General features: G+C 40.6%; 1 protein-coding gene across 2 annotated transcripts in view; it reads right to left on the bottom strand.

Moving 5' to 3' along the window:
- Positions 1-4,265: 4,265 nt before the first annotated feature.
- The window catches only part of IPP (intracisternal A particle-promoted polypeptide), a 41,010-nt gene continuing 19,805 nt past the window's right edge, over positions 4,266-25,470 (bottom strand). For both annotated transcript variants that reach the window (XM_023221475.1, XM_023221477.2), the window contains 4 exons: positions 23,609-23,746; positions 21,133-21,255; positions 18,473-18,693; positions 4,266-5,729 (listed from right to left, as the gene is read on the bottom strand). In XM_023221475.1, the coding sequence (XP_023077243.1) occupies positions 5,505-5,729; positions 18,473-18,693; positions 21,133-21,255; positions 23,609-23,746 (707 nt within the window). In that variant the 3' untranslated portion in view covers positions 4,266-5,504. The remainder of the gene's footprint in view (positions 5,730-18,472; positions 18,694-21,132; positions 21,256-23,608; positions 23,747-25,470) is intronic.

Genomic DNA, 25,470 nt, shown 5'->3' with positions numbered 1-25,470 from the left:
TGTTAGAGTCCTGTGATCATTGAAAAGAATACACATATTCTCCCACTTCAAGCAGAAAACATCCTATCTGTGAGTGTCTGGAAAGAAAAGGTAGTTCCATTGAGGAGTTTTCACAGGAGTTACCACTGGGAAATGCATGTCCAAGCTTATTTCACATGGTGTAACCCAATTATATAAGCCAAAAGGATCTATGGCTCTAAAGTCAGTAGGGAGCAGTGTCATGAGGGAAAGCCACATTCAAAGGTAAGTCGGGCATGTTTTCCAGTTTTTATTAAGATATTTGGCATGGTATTGATACAACTTATCCCTTACCACCAAACACATAATAGCTGGTCAAAATGATTATTTTCAAAGGAAACTATTTAAAATAAAGCCACTAGTACATATAAGTTAGGAAAGAAAAGTCAAGCTGGAGCCATCTTGATATTCTAATGAGCAGGCCTATTTAGTTCTACATCTTTTTTTTTTGAGACGGAGTTTCATTCTGTTGCCCAGGTTGGAATGATCTTGGCTCACCGCAACCTCCGCCTCCCGGATTCAAGCAATTCTTCTGCCTCAGCCTCTCTAGAGTAGCTGGGATTATAGGCAAGTGCCACCATGCCCAACTAATTTTTTTGTGTGTATTTTTAGTAGAGGTGGCGTGTCACCATGTTAGACAGGCTGGTCTAGTTCTACATCTTTTAAATCAGAGAGAAGCTTTTAACTTTGGTGTGTTTTTGTTTTTGTTTTGTTTTGTTTAAACACAGGGTCTCACGCTGTTGCTCAGGCCGGAGTATAGTGGTGTGGTCATGGCTTACTGCAGCCTCGACCTCCTGGGCTCAAGCAATTCTCCCACCTCAGCCTCCTGAGTAGCTGGGACTACAGTTGTGCACCACTACGCCAAGCTAATTGTTAAATTTTTTGTAGAGACAGGGTCTTCCTATGTTGCCCAGGCTTGTCTTGAACTGAGCTCAAATGATCTTCCTGCCTAGGCTCCCAAAGTGTTAGAATTACAGGCGTGAGCCATTGCACCCAGTGCAGAAGCTTCCTTAAAACAGCAAAAGCAACTCCTTAGATTTTCACTTGAAAACCTAATCTCTAATCACCCTACTTAAGGTGGAGAAAAAAAGAACAAAAAAGAAAACCTAGTTTTCTGAAATTCCTAGTCTCACCAAAAAGGAAAAACATTTAAAATGGTATAAGAATATAGATCAGGATATAGTATAACCTGGAATTTTTTTTTATTTTTCATTTTTTTATTTTTTAGATGGGAGTTTCACTCTTGTTGCCCAGGCTGGAGTGCAATCACGCTATCTTGGCTCACCACAACCTCTGCCTCCTGGGTTGAAGTGATTCTCCTGCCTCAGCCTCCCAAATACCTGGGATTACAGGCATGCACCACCATGCCCAGCTAATTTTGTATTTTTATAGAGACAGGGTTTCTCCATGTTGGTCAGGCTGGTCTCAAACTCCCAACTTCAGGTGATCCGCCCGCCTTGGCCTCCCAAAATGCTGGGATTACAGATGTAAGCCACCATGCCCGGCCTGTATATTTTTTAGAGATGATGTTTCCACTCAGTCTCAATCTGATTCTACTCAGATTGTTTTGATAAGGAAACTCACTTCTTTGTTACTAAATTGCATGAATGCTATACAAACTTAAGACTTTTCCATAATCTGAATTAAATGAATTATTTTCCAGAATAGAGGCAAATCATATTTTTAGGCTAATTGCCTAATTTTACTTAAAAAATGCTAGTTTCCAGGTGAATTACAGTGTATGCTTCTTTAAGAAAACTGATTTTTAAGTACATTTGATTAAGTACATTGGCAGGATACTTAGAAGCATGTCGGATTGTTAAACATTTTGGAGGTAGATCACTTTAATCATTTCTCAAAAAGCAGAATTAAATGTAAAACTAAATATGCAAGTCCTTAAAGTAAAAACAAAACCCACTAAAAAACTTGTGCAATCCTACTACAGTTTGGTAACCCAGAATGCCACTGATAAAGTAATACAAAGAAACAAAAAAACTAGATACTTTCTTAGTACTTTCTTTTAAAAACAATCTGGTTGGCCTGGTGTGGTGGCTCACGCCTATAATCCCAGCACTTTGGGAGGCCAAGGCAGGCAGATCACCTGAGGTTGGGAGTTCGAGACCAGCCTGACCAACATGGAGAAAACCTGTCTCTACAAAAAATACAAAATTAGCCGGGCGTGGTGGTGCATGCCTGCAATCCCAGCTACGCAGGAGAGTGAGGCGGGAGAATCGGAGGCAAAGGTTGCAGTGAGCCAAAATCGGGCTATTGCACTCCAGTCTGGGCAAAAAGAGCAAAACTCCATCGCAAAAAAACAAAACAAAACAAAACCAATCTTGTCATTACCTAGGAATAATAAGCATATTTACAGTTACCACAGTTACCTATTTTCAGGGATCTTCAGGACCTGTTAAACACTGACTGCTTTGACATTACATTTCTGCCAAGCTGTGCAAAGCACCCCCCTCCACAGTGTCATTTTCAGTTGCTACTAGACAATAATGAGAAACTAGTTGTAGAAGTACTTTGTAAATCTGTTTTGGATCAGAATACAGATTCTCTGTAACTAGAAATAGTAAAGGCACATGAGTTAGAGCTCAGTCTATAAATTATCTGTATACTTTATTCTTTGACATCTTACAGATCTCTACACAGACATCTGTGGCCCTTCAGACATTCAGGATGCCCCAGAGAAGGGAACATAGGGCTTCCTGCGTGCATTACATAAACTTTTCCTAATAAATACATACGGTTAAGTTAAAAGTATACTTGTGGACTAAACCAAGTATTTTATTTTTTCGAGACAAAGTCCTGCTCTGTGGCCCAGGCTAGAGCACAGTGGCATGATAGCTCACTACAACCTCCACCTCCTGGGTTCAAGTGATTCTCCTGCCTCAGCCTCCTCAGCAGCTGGGATTACAGGCATGCACCACCACCTGCTGCCAATTTTTTGTATTTTTAGTAGAGACAGGGTTTGACCATGTTGGCCAGACTGGTCTTACCTCAAGTGATCTGCCCATCTCAGTCTCCCAAGGTGCTACGATTACAGGCATGAGCCACGGTACCCGGACTAAACTAAATAATTTGGATATGAATGCTACCTGATTTATTAATGCAATTAAAAGTTTTCTATCTAAATAAGCTGATGATGCTTATAATAATATACGGAAGGACCTTAGTAAAGACACGGGAAATCGGCAGAGCGCAGTGGCTAAACCTATAGTCCCAGCACTTTGGGGGGCCAAGACGGGCGGATCACAAGGTTATGAGTTCAACAACAGTCTGGCCAACATGGTGAAATCCCATCTCTACTAAAGATACAAAAAATTAGCCAGGCATGGTGGCTCACATCTGTAATCCCAGCTACTCGGGAGGCTGAGGCAGGAGAATCGTTTGAACCAGGGAGGCAGAGATTGCAGTGAGCTGAGATTGCACCATTGCACTCCAGCCTGGGTGACAGGGCAAGACTCCATCTCAAAAAAAAAAACAAAAAAAAAAAAAGAAGAAGAAGAAGAAATGGGAAATCAAATCCTTAAGTAGTTAAATTTTACTGTATGCAGCTGGGCACGGTGGCTCATGCCCATAATCCCAGCACTTTGGGAGGCCAAGGTGGGTGGATCACCTGAGGTCAGGAGTTCGAGACCAGCCTGGCCAACATGGTGCAACCCAGTACAAAAAATTAGCTGGGCATGGTGGTGGGTGCCTGTAATCCCAGCTACTTGGGAGGCTGAGGCAGGAGAATCACTTGAACCCAAGAGGCAGAGGTTGCAGTGAGCCGAGATCACGCCTTTGCACTCCAGCCTGGGCAACAAGAGCAAACTCCATCTCAAAAAATTTTTTTTTACTGTATGCAAGACCTTTAATATATATTGCTCCAACTGGCCAGTAGACATAACTTAAAAGTAACCCCATCATACACCCAGTGAATCTTTCTCTTAAAAATGAACGGAGAACAATTCTTTAGAATGCTTCTCAGGGAGAAAATGAGAAGTTTTGAGAAGCAGTTTTGTTTGGGTTAAGGGGTACTTTCAAATTATATAAGTCAGTGTCTATAAAAAGTTTCAGAAGGACCTACAATTTAGCCCTCCACGTCCAAGCAGTAGCTTTGTAGTATGCTCTTACTTAGGTTTGCCCAAGTACAAATAAATTTCACAAAGCTTGATAATCTAATAAAATTCCCTTTTCCTAAAGCCAAACATAATTTTGGTGACAACAATCTAGCAAAACAGGAAAAATTTCCTTTTTTCTTTTTTTTGAGACAGGTTATCATGCTGTCACCCAGGCCAGTGTGCAGTGGCACAATCTCGGCTCACTGCAGCCTCGACCTCCTGGGCTCAAGTGATCCTGCAACCTCAGCCTCCCAAGCAGATGGGACCACAGGCACAAGCCACCACGCCTGGTTAATTTTTATATGTTTTTTGGTAGAGACGGAGTCTCGTCATGTTGCCCAAGGCTGGTCTCAAATTCCTGAGTTCAAGCAATCTTCCTGCCTCACCTCGGTCTCTCAAAGTGCTAGGATTACAGGTGTGAGCCACCATGCCCAGCCTGAAAAAGAGAGAAATTTCTAGGTACATACTGCCTGCTGGGCTCTATAGCCCATTACAACATCTGGTCACTAAGAACCTCCTATTAATTCTTTACTTGCATTCTCAGGATCAAGACAAAAAATATGAGCAAGCAAAAACTTATCATCAAGCAAAAAGGTATCTATCTATAAAAATAGATATTTCCCAAACACCCCTCCTAGTGTATCTGCTGCCAATAAAAAGTTTGGGGCTAATGAAAACTCTTGGCATTAAATAAAAGTAGGAATCTGTTTCATTGGCTTTTCTCTGTAGCTCAAACTATGGTCATGGAAAATTATGCTCTGGATACAATTGTGAATATACAGAGATCTTTAAACTGTGTCATTGATACTATTCCTACATCACATAAAGGTTATGTTACAACTTATACTGCACTGGAGAAGTAGCTAAAGGGGCTATTTGCCAGGAAGCTTCTAGTAAATAATTTTTACAAATTTGTAAAACCGGACTTGTCTACACTTAAACTGGAGAATTCTACAGCATAAGTGGCATTTCTATTATTAGTAAGCTTGGCAAATCTGTGTGAGCTCTTTATTAATTGGGATATATTTCATATCCATTCTCACTCATATTTTTAGAAAAATCATTCTTTAGTTTAGTTTTTTTCTTTAAGAGACAGGATCTCGTTCCACTCATGCCCGGAGTGGAGTGCAGTGGCATGATCGTAGCTTACCATAACCTCAAATTCCTGGGCTCAAGTCATCCTTCTGCCTCAGCCTTCCAAAGTGCTGGGATTATAGGCATGAGGCCACTGCACCCAGCCTCGTTAGTAATTTATCTACCAAATACATGGAAAACTCATAGAATCAGAGGGTCTTACCACCACATGTATGTTTGCTTTCCAAAAGGTCAGGTCCTGCATTTTCAAAATGTTCCTTGTGCTCTGTTATGCTTTATATTTCATAGCACAGCAACGCCCCCTTCACAACGACTGGTGATCATGTTACCAATTTCTGTCCATGTATCTGAATGAGGGTTATAAACTTCAACTGAGTCCAAGGTACCTGGAGCCAAGAAATCATGGCTGGAAGATCGACCTCCAGAAACATAGAGAAGACCATTGACTGCCACAACACACATGCCTGCTCTAGGCACTTTCATTGAGGCAACTTCAACCCACTTTTCCTGGTTAAGAGAGAAAAAAAAAAATGTTAGCAGTATTATAAAATGATAGTAAAGAAATCCACTGAGAAATTCGATATTCCAGTTCTTTTTACATGTCTAAATGTAAAACAATCTAGTCAGGTAAGCATATATATATATTTTTTTTTTGGCTTCGTTTTTTTTCCTTGGAGATAGGGTCTCGCTCTGTCACCCAGGCTGGACTGCATGGCACCATCTCAGCTCACTGCAGCCTCAACCTCCCAGACTCAAGAGCTCCTCTTGCTTCAGCCTCCTGAGTAGGTAGGACTACAAGTGTATACCACCACACCTAGCTAATCTTTCTATTGTAGAGATGGAGTTTCACCAGGTTGTCCAGGCTGGTCTTAAACTCCTAAACTCAAGTGATTGTCCCACCTCAGCCTCCCAAAGTGCTGGGATTACAAGTGTAAGCTACAGGACCCGGCCTAGAATATTTTAAAATAAACTTGAAGTGGGCATGGATAAAAAGTAAATTTAGAGGAATATAATTTTTTAAAAGGTCTGATTATAAAATATGATCAGGAAATGACCTAGAAATCATACATAGGACAACATCCTAAGAAACGAAGTCTATGGAACACAAGTAGGTAATACATTCAACAATAAGCAAATCAAAACAAAAAATCACAAAGCTCCATGGAGAAAGAAGCTTATAAACCAAAGGATTTTTTTTTTTTTTTTTTTTTTTTAAGACGGAGTCTCGCTCTGTCACCCAGGCTAGAGTGCTGTGGCCGGATCTCAGCTCACTGCAAGCTCCGCCTCCCGGGTTCACGCCATTCTCCTGCCTCAGCCTCCCGGGTAGCTGGGACTACAGGCGCCGCCACCTCGCCCCGCTAGTTTTTTGTATTTTTTAGTAGAGACAGGGTTTCACCGTGTTAGCCAGGATGGTCTCGATCTCCTGACCTCGTGATCCGCCCGTCTCGGCCTCCCAAAGTGCTGGGATTACCAAAGGATTTTTTTAAAGACTTTAGTATTTTAATGAGTCTTAAAAATGACACAGCATGGAATACTTGGCAAATTCATTTGACCATGGAATCCTTTTTACAAGGAGCAACCAGTGGAGTTAGTAATCTGCAGAACATATTTTCAGAAAGGTGGGCTAACCAGGGTTTGGGTACTATAGCCTAGTTTGCTATAGCCTGAAAACAAACAATGATTTTCCCATATTAAAAGATATTTCAAAAAAAAGCAGCAGCATATATCAAAAAAGGATATTGTGTGTGACCCACAGGCCAAAAATATTTACTATCTGGCCTTTTACACAAAATGTTTGCTAACTCCTGTTATACATTGTTCCCTAAAGAAATTTCAATATGCTGCTATAGCCAAAATGACTAGTAATGGCTTATTTTTTTTTTTTTTTTTTCTTGAGACGGAATCTCGCTCTTATTGCTCAGGCTGGAGTGCAATGGTGTGATCTTGGCTCACTGCAACCTCCGCCCCCTGGGTTCAAGCGATTCTCCTGCCTCAGCCTCCTGAGTAGCTGGGATTACAGGCACCTGCCATCATGCCTGGCTAACTTTTAGTATTTTTAGTAGAGATGGAGTTTCACTATGTTGGCCAGGCTGGTCTTGAACTCCTGACCTCAAGTGATTCACCCACCTCGGCCTCCCAAAGTGCTGGGATTACAGGCATGAGCCACCATGCCCAGTGACTAGTAGTGTCTTACCTGAGGGAAAACGTCCATACTCAGAAAACAAGAAAGCTACTAAAGGTCCTAACAAGTAATTAGGAGAGCAAAGAGCAAGCAGCCTGGTAATGGGAGAACAGATTATCAATCTTTAAATAAAGCATATGATGAACAAAGGTTTTTAAATCATAAATTGTGAAGACTGATTATTCATCAACGCCAGGAAGTAAATTTTTGAGGACAGGGACTTGAGCTTCTCATCCCAGTACCCACATAGGTACTAGGATAGTGCCATCACATTATAAACAGTGTACGTTTGCTGATATGAACTTAAATAAGATTATGAAATACAGGCCGGGCGCGGTGGCTCAAGCCTGTAATCCCAGCACTTTGGGAGGCCGAGACAGGCGGATCACGAGGTCAGGAGATCGAGACCATCCTGGCTAACCCGGTGAAACCCTGTCTCTACTAAAAAATACAAAAAACTAGCCGGGCGAGGTGGCGGGCGCCTGTAGTCCCAGCTACTCCGGAGGCTGCTGAGGCAGGAGAATGGCGGGAACCCGGGAGGGGGAGCTTGCAGTGAGCTGAGATCCGGCCACTGCACTCCAGCCCCGGCGATAGAGCGAGACTCTGTCTCAAAAAAAAAAAAGATTATGAAATACTAAACCAGGGACAATTCTTTGAAAGTGAAGGACCAGATTAAATTTGAAGCTATTTGATCATCTGAAATTACAGAGCACATCACAAAGCTGACATAACTGAAAAAATACTTATATTTTAAAAGATAAATACATTCTCAAGAAGATCCATTTCTGGTTAAGATAAATTAGGATAATTTAGGTTATGTTTATAATTAGGGAGAACCTTTGCTTTCCTGCAAAATGCCCCTTGACAATAACAAAGGGACCTTAGGACTCATCCTATATTGTTCCTCTTTCCGTCTACCAGTGTATTACAACTACAGTTTAACTTTTAAATTTTTATTATTTTATTTTTAATCGACATGTTCTCATCTAATTTGATTTTTATTTTTATTTTTGAGACGGAGTCTCGCTCTGTCGCCCAGGTTGGAGTGCAGTGGCGCGATCTCCGCTCACTGCAAGCTCCGCCGCCTCCCAGGTTCACGCCATTCTCCTGCCTCAGTCTCCCTAGAAGCTGGGACTACAGGCGCCCACCACCATGCCTGGCTAATTTTTTTTTTTTTGTATTTTTAGTAGAGACAGGGTTTCATCGTGTTCACCAGGATGGTCTCGATCTCCTGACCTCATGATCTGCCTGCCTCGGCCTCCCAAAGTGCTGGGATTACAGGTGTGAGCCACCGTGCCCGGCCATCTAATTTGATTTTTATCCCATGTTACCTCTAAAAAAAAAAAAAGCTCTGTAAGACTACTAACATGTTTTACATTATCTTTTCTGGATTTGTAACGCAAATTGTTAGTAGGTAGTCAATAATAATAAAATTTCATATTTATGCATAAAAAACAAGGTAACACGTTGTTGTTGTTGTTGTTATTATTACTTGAGACAGAGTCTTACTCTGTTGCCAAGGCTGAAGTGCAGTGGCACTATCTTGGCTCACTGCAATCTCTGCCTCTTGGGTTGGAGCAATTCTCCTGCTTCAGCCTCCCAAGTTGCTAGGATTACAGGTGTGCACCACCACTCCCAGGTAATTTTGGTATTTTTAGTAGAGACGGGGTTTCACCATGTTGGCCAGGCTGGTCTTCAACTCCTGATTTCAGGTGATCCACTCACCTCAGCCTCCCAAAGTGCTGTGATTACAGGCGTAAGCCACTGCACCTGGCCAGTGATAATTATTAATAAGACTTAATTTGAAACTAAAATCTATTCATTTCAAAGCCATATAGAAAAATCAGCAACAGAAAGTGCCCTCAAAAAGTTCACTTTCTGTATCAGATAAACCAAAATAGGATCATGGAGAAAGGAATTCAAAAATGTCACCAAAGTTTAAAACTTGTCAGAAATGAGAATCAAAATCCTTATGCTTTACAACAAGACATGAAAGTCCATTTTTGCCACTTCAACATTGTACTGGTGGTTCTAGCTAGGGTAATGAGGGGAAAACAATGAAATAAATGCATCTAGTTTTAATCCAGATTTAAGTAGAAGTAAAACAATCTTTGTTTTGTTTTAAAGATCAGGTCTCACTCTGTGGCCCAGGCTGGAGTGCAGTGGTGCAATCATGACTTACTACATCCTTGACCTTCCTGGGCTCAGGTGATCCTCCCACCTCGGCCTTCTGAGGAGCTGGGACTACAGGCGTGTACAACCACACCTGGCTAATTTTCATATTTTTTATAGACAGAGTTTTCACCATGTTGCCCAGGCTGGTCTGAACTCCTGGGCTCAAGCGATCTACCTACCTCGGCCTCCCAAAGTGCTGGGATTACAGGTTTAAGTCACTGCACCCAGCCAACAATATTTACAGATGGTAGGATCTTGTATTTAGAAAATCCTAAGGAATCCACCAAAGAAAAATTAGACTATGAGTGCAGCAAGGTCACAGAATAAATTGTATTTCTACACAGTAGCAATGGACAATCTGAATATGAAATTAATAAAACAATTTATAACAGCATTAAAAGGAATAAAAATACTTCTGAAAAAATTTTAACCAAAAAAGTACAAGAAACTGAAAATTATAAAACATTGTTGAGGCCGGGCGCGGTGGCTCAAGCCTGTAATCCCAGCACTTTGGGAGGCCGAGACAGGCGGATCACGAGGTCAGGAGATCGAGACCATCCTGGCTAACACAGTGAAACCCCGTCTCTACTAAAAAATACAAAAAACTAGCCAGGTGAGGTGGCAGGCGCCTGTAGTCCCAGCTACTCGGGAGGCTGAGGCAGGAGAATGGCGTAAACCTGGGAGGCAAAGCTCGCAGTGAGCTGAGATCCGGCCACTGCACTCCAGCCTGGGTGACAGAGCGAGACTCTGTCTCAAAAAAAAAAAACAAAAACAAAAAACATTGTTGAAACAATCTGAAGACCTAACTAAAAGGAAAGACATCCTATGATGAATCAAAAGACTTATTAATAATGTTAAGTTGCTGATACTCTCCAAATTGATCTCAAATTCAATGCAATCTCTGTCAAAAACCCATTTGGCTTCTCTGCAGGAACTGACAAGCTGATCCTAAAATGCATACGAAATTCAAGTTACCCAGGAAAGCCAAACAAATTTTTATTTTTTATTTATTTATTTTTATTTATTTTTTCCAGCCCAGGCAGGAGTGCAGTGGCCAGATCTCAGCTCACTGCAAGCTCCGCCTCCCGGGTTTACGCCATTCTCCTGCCTCAGCCTCCCGAGTAACTGGGACTACAGGTGCCCGCCACATCGCCCAGCTAGTTTTTTTGTATTTTTTTTAGTAGAGACGGGGTTTCACCGTGTTAGCCAGGATGGTCTCGATCTCCTGACCTCGTGATCCACCCGTCTCGGCCTCCCAAAGTGCTGGGATTACAGGCTTGAGCCACCACGCCCGGCAACAAATTTTTAAATGATCCAATTTGAAGGACTCACACTTTCTGATTTCAAAACTTACTACAATGCTGTAATAAGAGAGTGTGGTACTGGCAAAAGGATAGAGAGACATACAGATAAATGAACAGAATAGAAAGCTCAGAAATAAACCCTCATATATATGGTCAACTAATTTTCAACAAAGGTGAAAATTCAATTCAAGACAATTCAGTGGGGGAAAGAACAGTGTTTTTATTCAGTGATGCAGTGATGCTGGGACAACTGGATACCCAAATACAAAAGAATGAGGGTGGATCTCTTCCTTACATCACATACAAAATTAAATCAAAATGTATCAAAGACCTAAATACAAAAATTAAAACTATAAAACTCTTAGAAAAAAGCATAGCTGTAAGTTCTTATGACCTTGGATTAAGCAATGCTTTCTTAGTTATAACAAAAGCACAAGTAACAAAACAAGTTGGACATCAAAATTTAAATTTTTATGCTTGAATACCATCAAGAAAGTGAAGAAAACACACATAATGGGAGAAAAAATTTGCGAATTATATATTTGACAAAGGACTTGCACCTAGATTATATTATTATTATTATTATTTGAGACAGAGTCTTGCTCTGTCACCCAGGCTGGAGTGCAGTGGCATGATCTCGGCTCACTGCAAGCTCCACCTCCCGGGTTCAAGCCATTCTCCTGCCTCAGCCTCCTGAGTACCTGAGACTACAGGCACCCACCACCACGCCCGGTTATTTTTTTTTTGTCTTTTTAGTAGAGACGGGGCCTTCCTTTTTTTTGAGATGGAGTCTTGCTCTGTCACCCAGGCTGGAGGGCTCACTGTAAGCTCCGCCTCCTGGGTTCACACTATTCTCCTGCCTCAGCCTCCCGAGTAGCTGGGAATACAGGCACCCGCCACCATGACAGGCTAATTTTTTTTGTATTTTTAGTAGAGATGGGGTTTCACCGTGTTAGCCGGGATGGTCTCGATCTGACCTAGTGATCCACCTGCCTCAGCCTCCCAAAGTGTTGGGATTACAGGCGTGAGCCACCGCGCCCAGCAGAAGTCTTACAACTCAATAATAAAAAGACAATTCAATTTTAAAACAAATAAATTGAATAGATGTTTCTTCAAAGAAGATAAACACATGACCAAAAAACACATGAAAAGATGCTTAACAATCAGGGAAATGTAAATCAAAACCACAATGAGATACCCATTTATACCTACTAGAACAGCTATAAAAGAAAAACTAAATAATAACAAGCATTGGATGTGGAGAAATTGGAACCCTTAGACACTGATGGTGGTTATGTAAAATGTTGTAGATACTTTAGGAAACAGTCTGGGATTCCCTAAAAAGGTTAAACACAGATGGGTGCAGTGGCTCACGCCTGTAATCCTGGCACTTTGGGAGACCCAAAGATCACCTGAGGTCAGGAGTTCAAGATCAGCCTGGTCAACATGGTGAAACTCTGTTTCTACTAAAAATAAAAAATTAGCCAGGTGTGGTGGTGCACACCTGTAATCCTAGCTACTAGGGAGGCTGAGGCAGGATGATCATTTGAACCCCTGAGGTAGAGGTTGCGGTGAGCTGAGATCACCACTGCAGTCCAGCCTAGGAAACGAGAACGAAACTCCGTCTCAAAAAAAAAAAAAAAACACAATGGCCGGGCGTGGTGGCTCAAGCCTGTAATCCCAGCACTTTGGGAGGCCGAGACGGGTGGATCACAAGGTCAGTAGATTGAGACCATCCTGGCTAACACGGTGAAACCCCATCTCTATTAAAAAATACAAAAAACTAGCCAGGCGAGGTGGCGGGCGCCTATAGTCCCAGCTACTCAGGAGGCTGAGGCAGGAGAATGGCGTGAACCTGGGAGGCGGAGCTTGCAATGAGCTGAGATCCAGCCACTGCACTCCAGCCTGGACAAGAGAACGAGACTCCGTCTCAAAAAAAAAAAAAAACAAAACCACAAAACAAAAAACAAACAAACAAAAAAAGGTTAAACACAGTCATTATGTGACCCAGCAATTCTACTCCTAGGTATATGCCCAAGAGAAATGAAAACACATGTCTACACAAAAACTTGTATGTAAAATTTCATAGTAGCATTGTTTGTAATAGCCAAAAAGCAGAAACAACCAAAATGTTTGGCCAGTGAATTACATTTCAATAAAACTGTTAAAACCCTCCTACTTAAAAAAAAAAAACTTAAAAAAAATTTTTTGTTTTGAGATGGAGTCTTGCTTGCTCTATTGCCCAGGCAAGAGTACAGTTGGGTAATCTCAACTCATTGCAACCTCTGCCTCCCAGGTTCAAGCAATTCTTCTGACTCAGCCTCCCAAGTAGCTGGGATTATAGGCCACCACCATGCCCAGCAAATTTTTGTATTTTCAGTAAAGTCAGGCTTTCACCATGTTGGCCAGGCCGGTCTCGAACTCCTGACCTCAAGTGATCCACCAGCTTCAGCCTCCCAAACTGCTGGGATTACAGATGTGAGCCACTGCACCTGGCCAAAAGTTTTGAAGGTTTTACTAACCATAAGTGGCATTAAAAATCATAAAATTAAAATAAGACTAAACCTTATTTCTCAAAATTTGTTCCCTGAAACACTTCCACAAGATATTCTGCAAATATCCACAGAACAAAGCAAGGGTGGTGTTTCAAGTGAATCTGAGAGACTTGACATAAAGATTCATAAAGTACATTATTGCGCTATATTCTGTAAAGAAGTCCTGTGGTAAAGAAACTAATTTAACCTGGTTTAACCCAGATTTCCCTTAATATAGTTGACCAGGGAAACTCAAGTTACTCAATTCCTATTAACAGTGCAAAAAATTAGTATTCCATGGAAATTAATTCAGAAAAAGTTGGCCTAACCTGTAAGTCTAGGGCATAACACACTTTGTACTTCACTCTCACAGCACTTAACACATTATAACATAACCGACTATTTATTTCTCATATTCCTCACTGCAATGTAGCCTCCTTGAGAGCAGTGGCTGTATATGTTGAGTCTGTCCTTGTTTCTGCCTGGCATAGTGTCTGATTTTTGTGAATGAATAAATGAACTAATTTATTCTGTATTTGTGAATGAATAAATGAACTGAGAAGTCTGTATTTGTGAATGAATAAATGAACTAATGAACAAATACATGACAGAACAGTGACTCAATGAAGATGCAACCTCCTGTCCCCTACCTTTCTCTTCTCTTATTATAACTATAATTGTGTCAACCCAGGAACTGAGGGAATGAGGGAACACTGGGGAATTCACCTAGGCAGTGCCTGGATGGGTAATGCATGGAGATGTTAGGTGGAGAAGACAGCTGGTATCATAAGAAAATTGGCTTCATTTAGCAAATAAGTGAATTGAATGAATAAATAAATATATTGAGGATAATGGAAGCAAAGTCTTTTTTTTTTTTTTGAGACAGGGTCTTGCTCTGTCGCCCAGGCTGGAGTGCAGTGGTGTGATCTCAGCTCACTGCAGCCTCAGCCTCCTGGGTTCAAGTGATTCCTGCCTCAGCCTCCCAAGTAGCTGGGATTATAGGCGCCCACCACCATGCTCAGCTAATTTTTGTGATTTTAGTAAAGACGGGGTTTCACCACGTTAGCCAAGCTGGTCCCGAACTCCTGACCTAGTGATCCACCCGCCTTGGCGTCCCCAAGTGCTGGGATTACAGATGTGAGCCACCATGCCTGGTGGAAGCAAAGTCTTTAATTGACAGAAAAGGTATTTACAACATGGAAAGGGAGAAGGGAGAAGGCCTGAAAAAACCTGGTGTACTAGAATTGGAGCTATCATTATGAACTCATGGTTTTACAATATAAACGCACAAATAGATATAGAAATATTTACAGATAAATCTGTGTGTGAAAACCTATTTACATACATACATTTCCTAGCTCTGTTTACTGAGGGTGGCTATGAGGTAGAAGGTGGTGACTCAACTCCAGACAAGATTGAAGACTAGCTGAAACAGGGAAGAGGTGAAAGCAACTCTCTGTAAGACACACCCACCAGTGCCCTGTCAGTTTACCATTGCCAATGGCAACACCCAGAAGTTACTGTCCTCTTCCATGGCAACAACCCAGAAGTACCACCTTTTTTCTAGAAAATTCTGAATAACTCACCCCTTAATTTTCACATAAGTAAAAGTAGGTATAAATGACTGCAGAACTGCCCCTGAGCTGCTACTCTCAACACACTGTCTATGGAGTAGTCCCACTCTGCAGAAGTAGTTACAGAGCTGTAACATTGTCACCTCAATAAGACTGTTTCTTCTACCACCAGCTTGCTCTTAAATTCCATCCTGAGCAAGGCCAAGAACATTCCTGGGCTAAGCCCAATTTGGGGCTCTCCTGCCCTGCTACAGCTAGAAGCAGCAACATTCCTGGGCTAAGCCCAATTTGGGGCTCTCCTGCCCTGCTACAGCTAGAAGCAGCAACACCCAAGTAGCATTTAGTACTCTAAGTGTGTACATCTTGGTTTCTAAATACTGTTCTTCACCAAAAGGAAATAAGGCTTCTTGAAGAAATGGCTGATTCCAGGGCTAAAGCAGAAAAAGTATAAGATAAGCTGAAAATATTTCTGCCAGAAAATAAAGAAATGCTGAATGAATGATAGCAATGTATCAAAAGGACACAGGAGGGATTTCCATTTCTAGACAAAAATAGATCAACTGTTACCAAACTTGCCCTCCTACCCTAAAGACCTAGAAAACTAGATAAAACATGAAACAAAACTTTTAGGCATTAGGCCAGGAGCGGTGGTGGCTCACGCCTGTAATCCCAGCACTTTGGGAGGCTGAGGTGGGCAGATCACTTGAGGTCAGGAGTCTGAGACCAGCTGGCCAACATGGCAAAACTCCTGACCTCATATGATCCACCCGCCTCTGTCTCCCAAAGTGCTGGATTACAGGCATTAGCCACTGTGCTTGGCCAAAGTATATTTTTGTAAGTTCCTTACTTTCAGGTGATACAGTATGATATTGTAGATTTGAAACACTAAAAATACATAATGTAAACCTGTGGTATTATTAGGTATACAGTCTTCAACCCATTTCCTGGCATACAACTCCTAACATCCTGAGAATATCCAAAGTGATGCCTTTTTTGTTTGCTAATGTTGACTGATGGCTGGAAGCCCGTAGTTAGCTTCAGAATTAGGGATGCTCACCAGAAAGACCAAGGCATGATTACAGAATTAGAACTTTCAGTCCCATCCCCTGACTTCTGGAGAGGGGAGAGGAGCTGAAGGTTAAGTGGATACCCAATGATATAATCAATCATGTCTATGTAATGAAGCCTCCAGAAAAACCAGCCCAGGCATGGTGGCTCACACCTGTAATCTCAGCACTTTGGGAGGCTGAGGGAGATCAAGACCATCCTGGCCAACATGGTGAAACCCCGTCTATAATAAAAATACAAAAATTAGCTAGGCATGGTGGTGTGTGCCTGTAGTCCCAGCTACTTGGGAGGCTGAAGCAGGAGAATTTCTTGAACCCAGGAGGCGGAGGTTGCAGTGAGCCTAGATCGTGCCATTTCACTCCAGCCTAGTGACAGAGCAAGACTCTGTCTAAAAAACAAAAACAAAGAAACAACAACAACAAAAAACCCAAAAGGACTGAGTTTGGAGAACTTCCTGATAGTTGAACACCTGGCAGTTCTTAGAGGGTGGCATAACCAAAGAGGTCATAAAAGTAGCATGCCATTCCCCTATACCTCCCCTATGCATCTCTTCATCTGTATCCTATGCAATATCCCTTATAACAACCTGGTAAATATAAGTAAGTGTTTCCGTGAGTTCTGTGAGTCACTCTAGCAAATTAATTGACTCCAAACAGGGTGTTGTGAGAACCCCAACTTGGAGCCAGTTGGTGAGAAGTTCCAGAGGCCTGGACTTGGAATAGTGCCTGAAGGAGGGGGCAGTCTTGGGGACTGAGCCCTCAACCTGTGGGGTCTGAGGCTATCTCCAGGTAGACAGTATCAGAATTTAACTGAATGAGAGGACACCTAGCTGGTATCTGCTGCTTGATGTGTAGGGGAAAACCCACACACATTTAGTCACAGAAGTTTTCTGTGTTGATGATTGTTGTGATGTGAGATCAGAGTAGAAAACATGTTGAGTATGTTTTTTCCACCCACAAAACCCTAAAGTAATTACCAAGAAAAAAGGTGAAGAAATACAGCTAACTAGACAATAAAAGAGATAAAATGGAATACTAAAACAATCAACATAAAGACGAAAAGAAGAAAAAAGAATCAAAGAATGGATTTCATAAACAGAAAACAAATGGCAAGGCCATTTTTATATTTTAATATAAATGCTAACTAATTAAAAGGCAAACATATCAAAATATGTGGGATGAAGTTAAAGCAGTGCTTGAAGAGAATTTACAGTTTCTATTATAGAAAAAGGAAGGTCTAAAATCAATCATCTAAGCTTCCACTTTAAGAATCTAGAAAAAAAGAGCTGAGATTATTGGGATTTGGGGAGTGCAGTGGCTCCCAAAGATCTGTAATGCCAGTGGTTTGGGATGCCAAGGAAGGATAATCACTTAAGACCAGGAGTTTGAGATTAGTCTGGGTTACACAGCGAGACCCTAACCCTAGGAAAAAAAAAAAAAAAAAAATCAGCCAGGTGCAGTGGCTCATGCCTGTAATCCCAGCACTTTGGGAGGCTGAGGCGGGCGGATCACCTGATGTTGGGAGTTCGAAACCAGCCTGACCAACATAAACCCCATCTCCACTATAAATACAAAACTAGCCAGGTATGGTGGTGCATGCCTGAAATCCCAGCTACTCAGGATGTTGAGGCAGGAGAATTGCTTGAACCTAGGAGGCAGAGGTTGCAGTGAGGCGAGATTGTGCCACTGCACTCCAGCCTGGGCAACAAAAGCAAAACTCCGTCTCGAAAAAAAAAAAATTACTCTTGAGCGAGGGTCTCTTACTGTTACTGAGGTTGGAGCACAATGGCTTGATCACAGCTCACTGCAGCCTTGACCTCCTAGGCTCAAGTGATCCTCTCACCTGAGCCCCCTGAGTAGCTAGAACCACAGGTGCATACCACCATGCCCAACTAATTTTGTTATTTATTATACAGACAGTCTCACTATGTTGTTCAGGCTGGTCTTGAACTCCTGGGCTCAAGCTATCCTCTCATCTTGGCTTCCCAAAGTGCTGGGATTACAGGCTTGAGCCACCACACCCAGCAGTACCAAAAAAAAAGGTTTTTTAAATTAACTGGGCAGGAGTTCAATGTTACAGTGAACTATGATTATATCAGTGCTCTCCAGCATGTGCGACAGAGCAAGACCCTGTCTCTTAAAAAAATTAAAAAAAAAAAACACCTAGAAAAAGAAGAGCAAACTCAATCAAAAACAAATAGGAAAAACGAAAAAATAAGAACAGAAATAAATAAAACAGAAAACTGACAACAGAAGAAAAGCAATGACACCAAAAGTTTCCTCTTTGGAAAGAAAAAAGGGAAAAAAAATCCACAAATGATCAATATCATGAGTGAAAGAAAGTGCATCACCACAGATCTTGCAGACATTAAAAGAATACCAGGATACTAAAAATCTGAAATCATCCAACCTACCTCTTCAAAGGAATATTTTTCTACAGTATGAAGAGCATCTTGGGTCTCATTCCATCCTCCAATAGAATAGATGCAGTCATTGAGTGCAGCCACGCCAAGATATGCTCTCCTGGTTCCCATTGGAGGAAGTGGAGACCAACGCTTAGAAAGCGGATCATAGACTTCAAAAGAACGAAGTTCTATTCCTTCATTGCTGATGCCCCCAATTACATAAATTAAACCTGGAAATGGAATATTTTTGCTCAGATGCTACAGAAAGTGAGATACAAATAGTGATGAAAAGTAATGACTGTGATCTGTTTCCTATGCCGATGCTATGTTTAATCTAGGGCTTAAAATTTTATTTAAGAGAGAAAATCAACTTTGTCAAGTTTATCACCTCACTATTCAGCAAGTTGTAAAAAATTAGTGGAATTAATTTAAAATAGCATTGAGTTTTCAAAGAACTTGAAATAATCTGTTAGCTGAGGATTTTCTATCTAATTATCTGCTTGGTGATCTCAGGCTCCAGATCCACCCACAGATAAAACAGGAAAGGAAAATGGATTTTTTTTCCCTAAAAAATGTTATGCACTTAAGCTGGGAATTACATGGCCCTCTTTAGTGACAGCCTATCTGTTGCTCAGATGGACATAAAGTAGGGAATTTAAATTTAAATAGTATGTGGCTAAATTAAGGTATCAGAATCAATTACTACAGTACACAGCTGGGTGTAGTGGTTCACAATCCCAGCACTTTGGGAGGACAGGGAAGGCGAATCACTTGAGCCTAAGACCAACCTGGGCAAAAAATACAAAAAATACAAAATTAGTCAGGCATGGTGGTGTGTGCCTGCAGTCCCAGCTACTTAGGCAACTGAGGTGGGAGGATGGCTTGAGTCTGGGAGGCAGAGGTTGCAATGAGCCAAGATTGCACCACTGCACTCCAGCCTGGGCAACAGAGTCAGAACTTGTCTCAAAAAACAAAAACAAAAACAACTACTACAGTAAAATATAATGTAATTTACATAAAATTTCCTTATAAACAATCTACAATCTACAATTATTTTTGAATCTCTAGTGTTATACTTCATCTTCTAAAGTGAGGAGTTACAAAGAATTATATTTTAAGAAATGTGGGCTAGGCTGGGTGCAGTGGATCATGCCTGTAATCCCAGCACTTTAGGAGAACAAGGCGGGCGGATCACGAGGTCAGGAGATTGTGACCATCCTGGTTAACATAGTGAAACCCCGTCTCTACTAAAAATACAAAAAATTTGCCAGGTGTGGTGGGTGCCTGTAGTCCCAGCTACTCCGGAGGCTGAGGCAGGAGAATGGTGTGAACCTGGGAGGTGGAGCCTGCACTGAGCTAAGATCGCACCACTGCACTCCAGCCTGGGTGACAGAGCAAGACTCCATCTCAAAAAACAAAAAACAAAAAAAGAAAAAAGAAATGTGGGCTAAATGTTAGTATAGTAAACCTGGTATTTTAGTTCCAGCCTTGTCAGTAATTAGCCATGAGAAAAGACAACTCACAACCTTCCTGATCTTCAGCTTCCTCATTTATAACTTAAAGAAGTTGAAATAGGTAAGTTCAAAGATCCCTTTCTAGGTAGCTCTATGATTTTAGATGGGATGATAAAAATAATAAATATAAAACAACTAGGAGACATGATATTAAACAGTAAGATATAGTCTGCACCACATAATTTGCTAATAGAAATCAGAGAAGGTAACCACAAAGCAGAAGGAAGTTGAGCAGATTAGGCTGTCATATAACAACGGGAAAGTTGCTTTCTTCTCCACAGGTGCATATAAATCAGCTCTCCAATCCTAGACAGAATCAGGTTCTAGTTAAAACATCTTACTACCTAACTCTCAGAGTATAGCAGACAATCAAAATAATGTTTGTATACCACTTTAATATGCAACATATAATTATTTAAATCTGTCACAGGATTATATGCTATGTGAACTGAATCACAAAGTACTTTATAGAAAAAAAAAATGCTAAAGAAGCCTATAGAGACCATGAAAACAATTTATTTTTATTTATTTTTTGAGACAGAGTTTCACTGTTACCCAGGCTGCAGTACAGTAGCACCATCTCACTCACTGCAACCTCCACCTCCTGGGTTCAAACAATTATCCTGCCTCAGCCTCCCCAGTAGCTGGGATTACAGGAGTGTGGTACCATGCCCAGCTAATTTTTGCATTTTTAGTAGAAATGAGGTTTCACCACGTTGGCCAGGCTGGTCTCGAACTCCTAACCTCAGATGATCCTACTGCCTCAGGCTCCCAAAGTGCTGGGATTATAGGCATGAGCCACCACGCCCCAAAATTGTTTCTGATATTCTCTCCCTACTTAGAAATATTTACTTAGATGTTCATGGGAGAGAAAAGACAGTAACAGATAACACTTCGAATGTTTATTGTGCTAGTCAGATATTCCTGCTTACTTGCAATTTTTAATGATAGCCTTGTTTATTTCGAAAAAATCAATTATTTTGGCAATACAGAAATAAAAGTCAATGATAGGAGGTAAAAAGCAGAACTTTTATGCTGCTAGTATCAGTCATTCAATACCAACAGACCTAAAATATGCTTTTGTGAAAATAAGGCCTCAAACTCAAAGTTTTTCAGAACTACATTTTGAGGAAAAATATTTTATAAAGTGATTACCTTGCATTTCACAGCACCCAAAGTAGTAGCGTGACACAGCCATGTTACCAACTACTTCCCATTTATTTTCATCAGGATCAAATCTTTCAATGGTGTTCCCTATCTCAGCTCCAACCCATCCACCTGTAATGAAACAGAAAAATGTTCGTTTCTGGGATAAAAGAATCTTATTTATGACAAAGACCTTACAAAACATCCAAACCAATTACTTCATATTGTAGATATCACATGAACCAAAGAGGTTATCTGTTCCACGATCCCATGAAAAAGTTAGAATTTGACCACGAGTAGAACTCAGGTCCTTTGCATAACTGATGCTCTTTTGAGAAAAAAAAAAGAATTCAAGTCTTTTAACTCCCTATTTTTCACTAAAGACTAAAACAAAACAAAACAAAGAAAGCCCCAAAACTTCAATATATTGCATGGAAAAGACGGTATTTTGCAAAACTACCTTTTGAAATGACTTTTGGCTATTCAGAATGTTTATCCTAATCAAGGCCAGCTCTAAGCCTAATCAGAGCACACTGTGTATTTGGTTAATTTCAGGAACTTCAGAAAGGCCCTTTATCCCCACAATAACATTTTCTTAACACTCTCTAATTCTTTTTTTTTTTTTTTTTTTTGAGACAGAGTCTTGCTCAGTGGCCCAGGCTAGAGTGCAGTGGCCGGATCTCAGCTCACTGCAAGCTCAACCTCCCGGGTTTTACCCCATTCTCCTGCCTCAGCCTCTCGAGTAGCTGGGACTACAGGCACCCGCCACCTCACCCAATTAATTTTTCGTATTTTTTAGTAGAGACGGGGTTTCACCGTGTTAGCCAGGATGGTCTCAATCTCCTGACCTCGTGATCCACCCGTCTCGGCCTCCCAAAGTGCTGGGATTACAGGCTTCAGCCACAGCACCCAGCCCTTTTTTTTTTTTTCTTGAGATGCAGTCTCGCTCTGTTATCCAGGCTGGAGTGCAGTGGTACAGTCTAGGCTCAGGCTCACTGCAAGCTCCGCCTCCCAGGTTCAAGCCATTCTCCTGCTTCAGCCTCCCAAGTAGCTAGGACTACAGGCGCCCGCCACCACGCCCAGCTAATTCTTTTTGTATTTTTAGTAGAGACAGGGTTTCACCGTGTTAGCCAGGATGGTCTTGATCTCCTGACTTTGTGATCCGCCCACCTCAGCCTCCCAAAGTGCTGGGATTACAGGCGTGAACCACCACGCCCGGCCAACACTCTCCAATTCTTAAAGTTTAAAATATTATTTCCCACAATTAACTGAAAAATGCAGATACTTATGGAGGTAATAAAATATAATAGATTAAATTCACCTTAAGGTAACTGATATTTTTTGCACAATAGGTTTGGATGAGGGGAAGACACTGAGTTACAGTGAATTGAAGGAGTGACAAGGAGAAAATAGGGGAGGCTGAAAGCTATGTCAACTTATAACTTTCCCTAGGAACAACCTTGATTGTAACATTTATTACACAGATATTCAAAGTAGAATAGCTCATAATCATTCACTACATCTACAAGAATAAAAATAATATAGCACAGAACTTCCTTGTGATATATTTAATTTTTTGGCATCTGTTTTCTTATATTAAACATAATTAGGCCACTATGCAGAGTGCTAAAAAAAAGTTATACACTTAATTAAAATAATGAGATTTAACTACTCAGCTAAAGTACTGCACTGGATGTCTCATCTATATTTTATCTCCAGTAATACAATTTTAAGAATAAGAATTTAAAGAGCTGACAAGCACATCTACAGCATACAGTAGCTCCAGAGATACCTGCAGAAGAATGTGTATGACTAGCAGTTTGGTCAGCCAGCCAACTGGGCACCCCCTCCAACCCCTCCAACCCCTGACCCCTACCTATACCTTCCCCTAAGACCTTGCCCAGCCTCCAGAGTATACAGACTAAAGCCAGTTGGTTTTTAAAAAAAGAATGTAAAGAGCTGAAAAGAGGAAAAGAACATCTCTAAAGTCATCAGAACCCAATAATTTAAATAATATTAGCTATCTTTACAAACATTTCATATTCTCACTTCTTTGTGGGATCTAAAAATCAAAACAATTGAACTCATGGAGACAGAGAGCAGAAGGATGGTTACTAGAGGCTGGGAAGGGTAGTGTAGTGGGGGTGGGGAGGGAGGAGGTGGGCATGGTTAATGAATACAAAAAAAAAAGGAAGAATGAATAAGACCTAGTATTTGATAGCGCAATAGGGTGACTATAGTCAATAATAATTTAATTGTACATTTAAAAATAACTAGAAGAGTATAACTGGATTGTTTATAACACAAAGGATAAATACTTGAGGAGATAGATATCCCATTTTACATGATGTGATTATTACACATTATGTGCCTATATCTCATGTGCCCCATAAATATATATACTTATTACGTATCCACAAAAATGAAAATTAAAAATAAATACATAAATAATATTAGCTATCTTTAAACTGAACAGCATAATTACCCAAAGCATAGATAGCCCCATAACACACACACACGCCTAAGCCACAGCGAGGATGATTCATTGAAGCTACAGTTGTCCACTGTTTAGTAACTGGATCATAGCATTCAGTACAATCAAAAATCATTGAATCCTTTTCACCTGAGTTAAATAAAAGAGACATATATTAGAAAGTTTAGCAATGCTAATAGACTAGCACCGTAATACAATATTCAGCAGTATTCCCTATCGTCAAAAATTCAACCATTATGTCTGATTTTATACTATTCATTAACTTTCATTTGCCTGTCAAGCATTATTTTGAATCTGGAGCACTGTCATTTATTAAAGCCCACTTATGAAACAGGCACAATTTTCCTATTATCTATTTCTATCACTCAAACAATCCATGTAATGTTTTAGGATGCAATTTGCATTTTAACACTTCTATATTTTTTTTCACATAGTAGTTTGGGTGGCTGGCCCTAGTACAATTTGAGTTTTAATGTAATCCTTTTCTAACAACAAACAGAAAATGAATTTTTTTTGAGACGGAGTCTCACTCTGTTGCCCAGGCTGGAGTGTGGTGGTGCAATCTCGGCTCACTGCAAGCTCTGCCTCCTGGGTTCACACCATTCTCCTGCTCAGCCTCCCGAGTAGCTGTGACTACAGGTGCCCGCCACCTCACCTGGCTAATTTTTCGTATTTTTAGTAGAGACAGGGTTTCACCGTGTTAGCCAGGATGGTCTCCATCTCTTGACCTTGTGATCCGCCCGCCTCGGCCTCCCAAAGTGCTAGGATTACAGGCATGAGCCACTGCACCCAGCCTAAAAATGAAAAAATTTTAAAAAGATACCCAAATTTTCTTTTTTTTGATATTTATTTATTTATTTATTTTTAGAGACAGAATCTGGCTAGAGTGCAGTGGCACAATCATCACTCACTGAAGCTTTGAACTCCTGGACTCAAGTGATCCTCCTGCCTCAGCCTCCCAAGTAGCTAGGACTATAAGCATGTGCCACCATGTCCAGCTAATTTAGAATTTTTAAATAAGATATTTAGTAGTAAATCTAACCAAAGATTATGCAAGGCCTCTATAGATAACATTTATAAATTTTACTTAAAGTTTTAAATTATGGAACATCTAAATAAATGAAGAGATGAATAATGTTCATGAATTATAAGAGTCAATGTATCATGAAGATTTTCCTATTTAAAAAAAAGAGTCAATGTAAAGATGATAGTTATCCCCATATTGATTTATAGATTTAATGTATTCCCAATCAAAAAAATCCATTTTTTAACAGATTTGACAAACTGATTCTAAAATGTATATGAAAGTACAAAGAGCCTAGAAGAGCCACGCATTCTCAGAAAAGAAGAAGAAACAGTCCCATCATATATCAAGACATATAACAAAGCCATAGTAATTTAAAAAGGGATAGACAGAGACTAATGAAACAGAAAAGAAATTCTAGGAACAGAGACATACATATATGATTGCTTGATGGAAGACAGAGTTAGCACTACAGAGCAGTGGGGAAACAACAATCTTTCATGCTAGGATAATGTATTATACATCGGAAGGAAAATGAAACTAATGCCTTACTGCATATTATCCATAAAAACTAAATTCCAGGTAGATTACTGACATAAATGTGAATAGAAAAACTATAAAACTGTATAAAACAATGAAGGTATAGGTCCTTATGATGTTGGAGTAGGAAAAGATGTCTTAAATAAGATGCAAGAACATTAACCATACAGGGAAAAAAATAAGAGATTTGACTACACTAAAATTAAAAATATCTGTTCATCAAAGGATCCCATAAAGAGAGTAAAAGATGAAGCAGCAGAGTAGGAGAAGGTATTTATAGCACATATGA

The sequence above is a fragment of the Piliocolobus tephrosceles genome, chromosome 1, assembly GCF_002776525.5.
Source record: "Piliocolobus tephrosceles isolate RC106 chromosome 1, ASM277652v3, whole genome shotgun sequence".
Taxonomy (NCBI): Eukaryota; Metazoa; Chordata; class Mammalia; order Primates; family Cercopithecidae; genus Piliocolobus; species Piliocolobus tephrosceles.
Note: the sequence above shows the minus strand (reverse complement) of the source record. Positions and strands in the feature narration are given on the sequence as shown.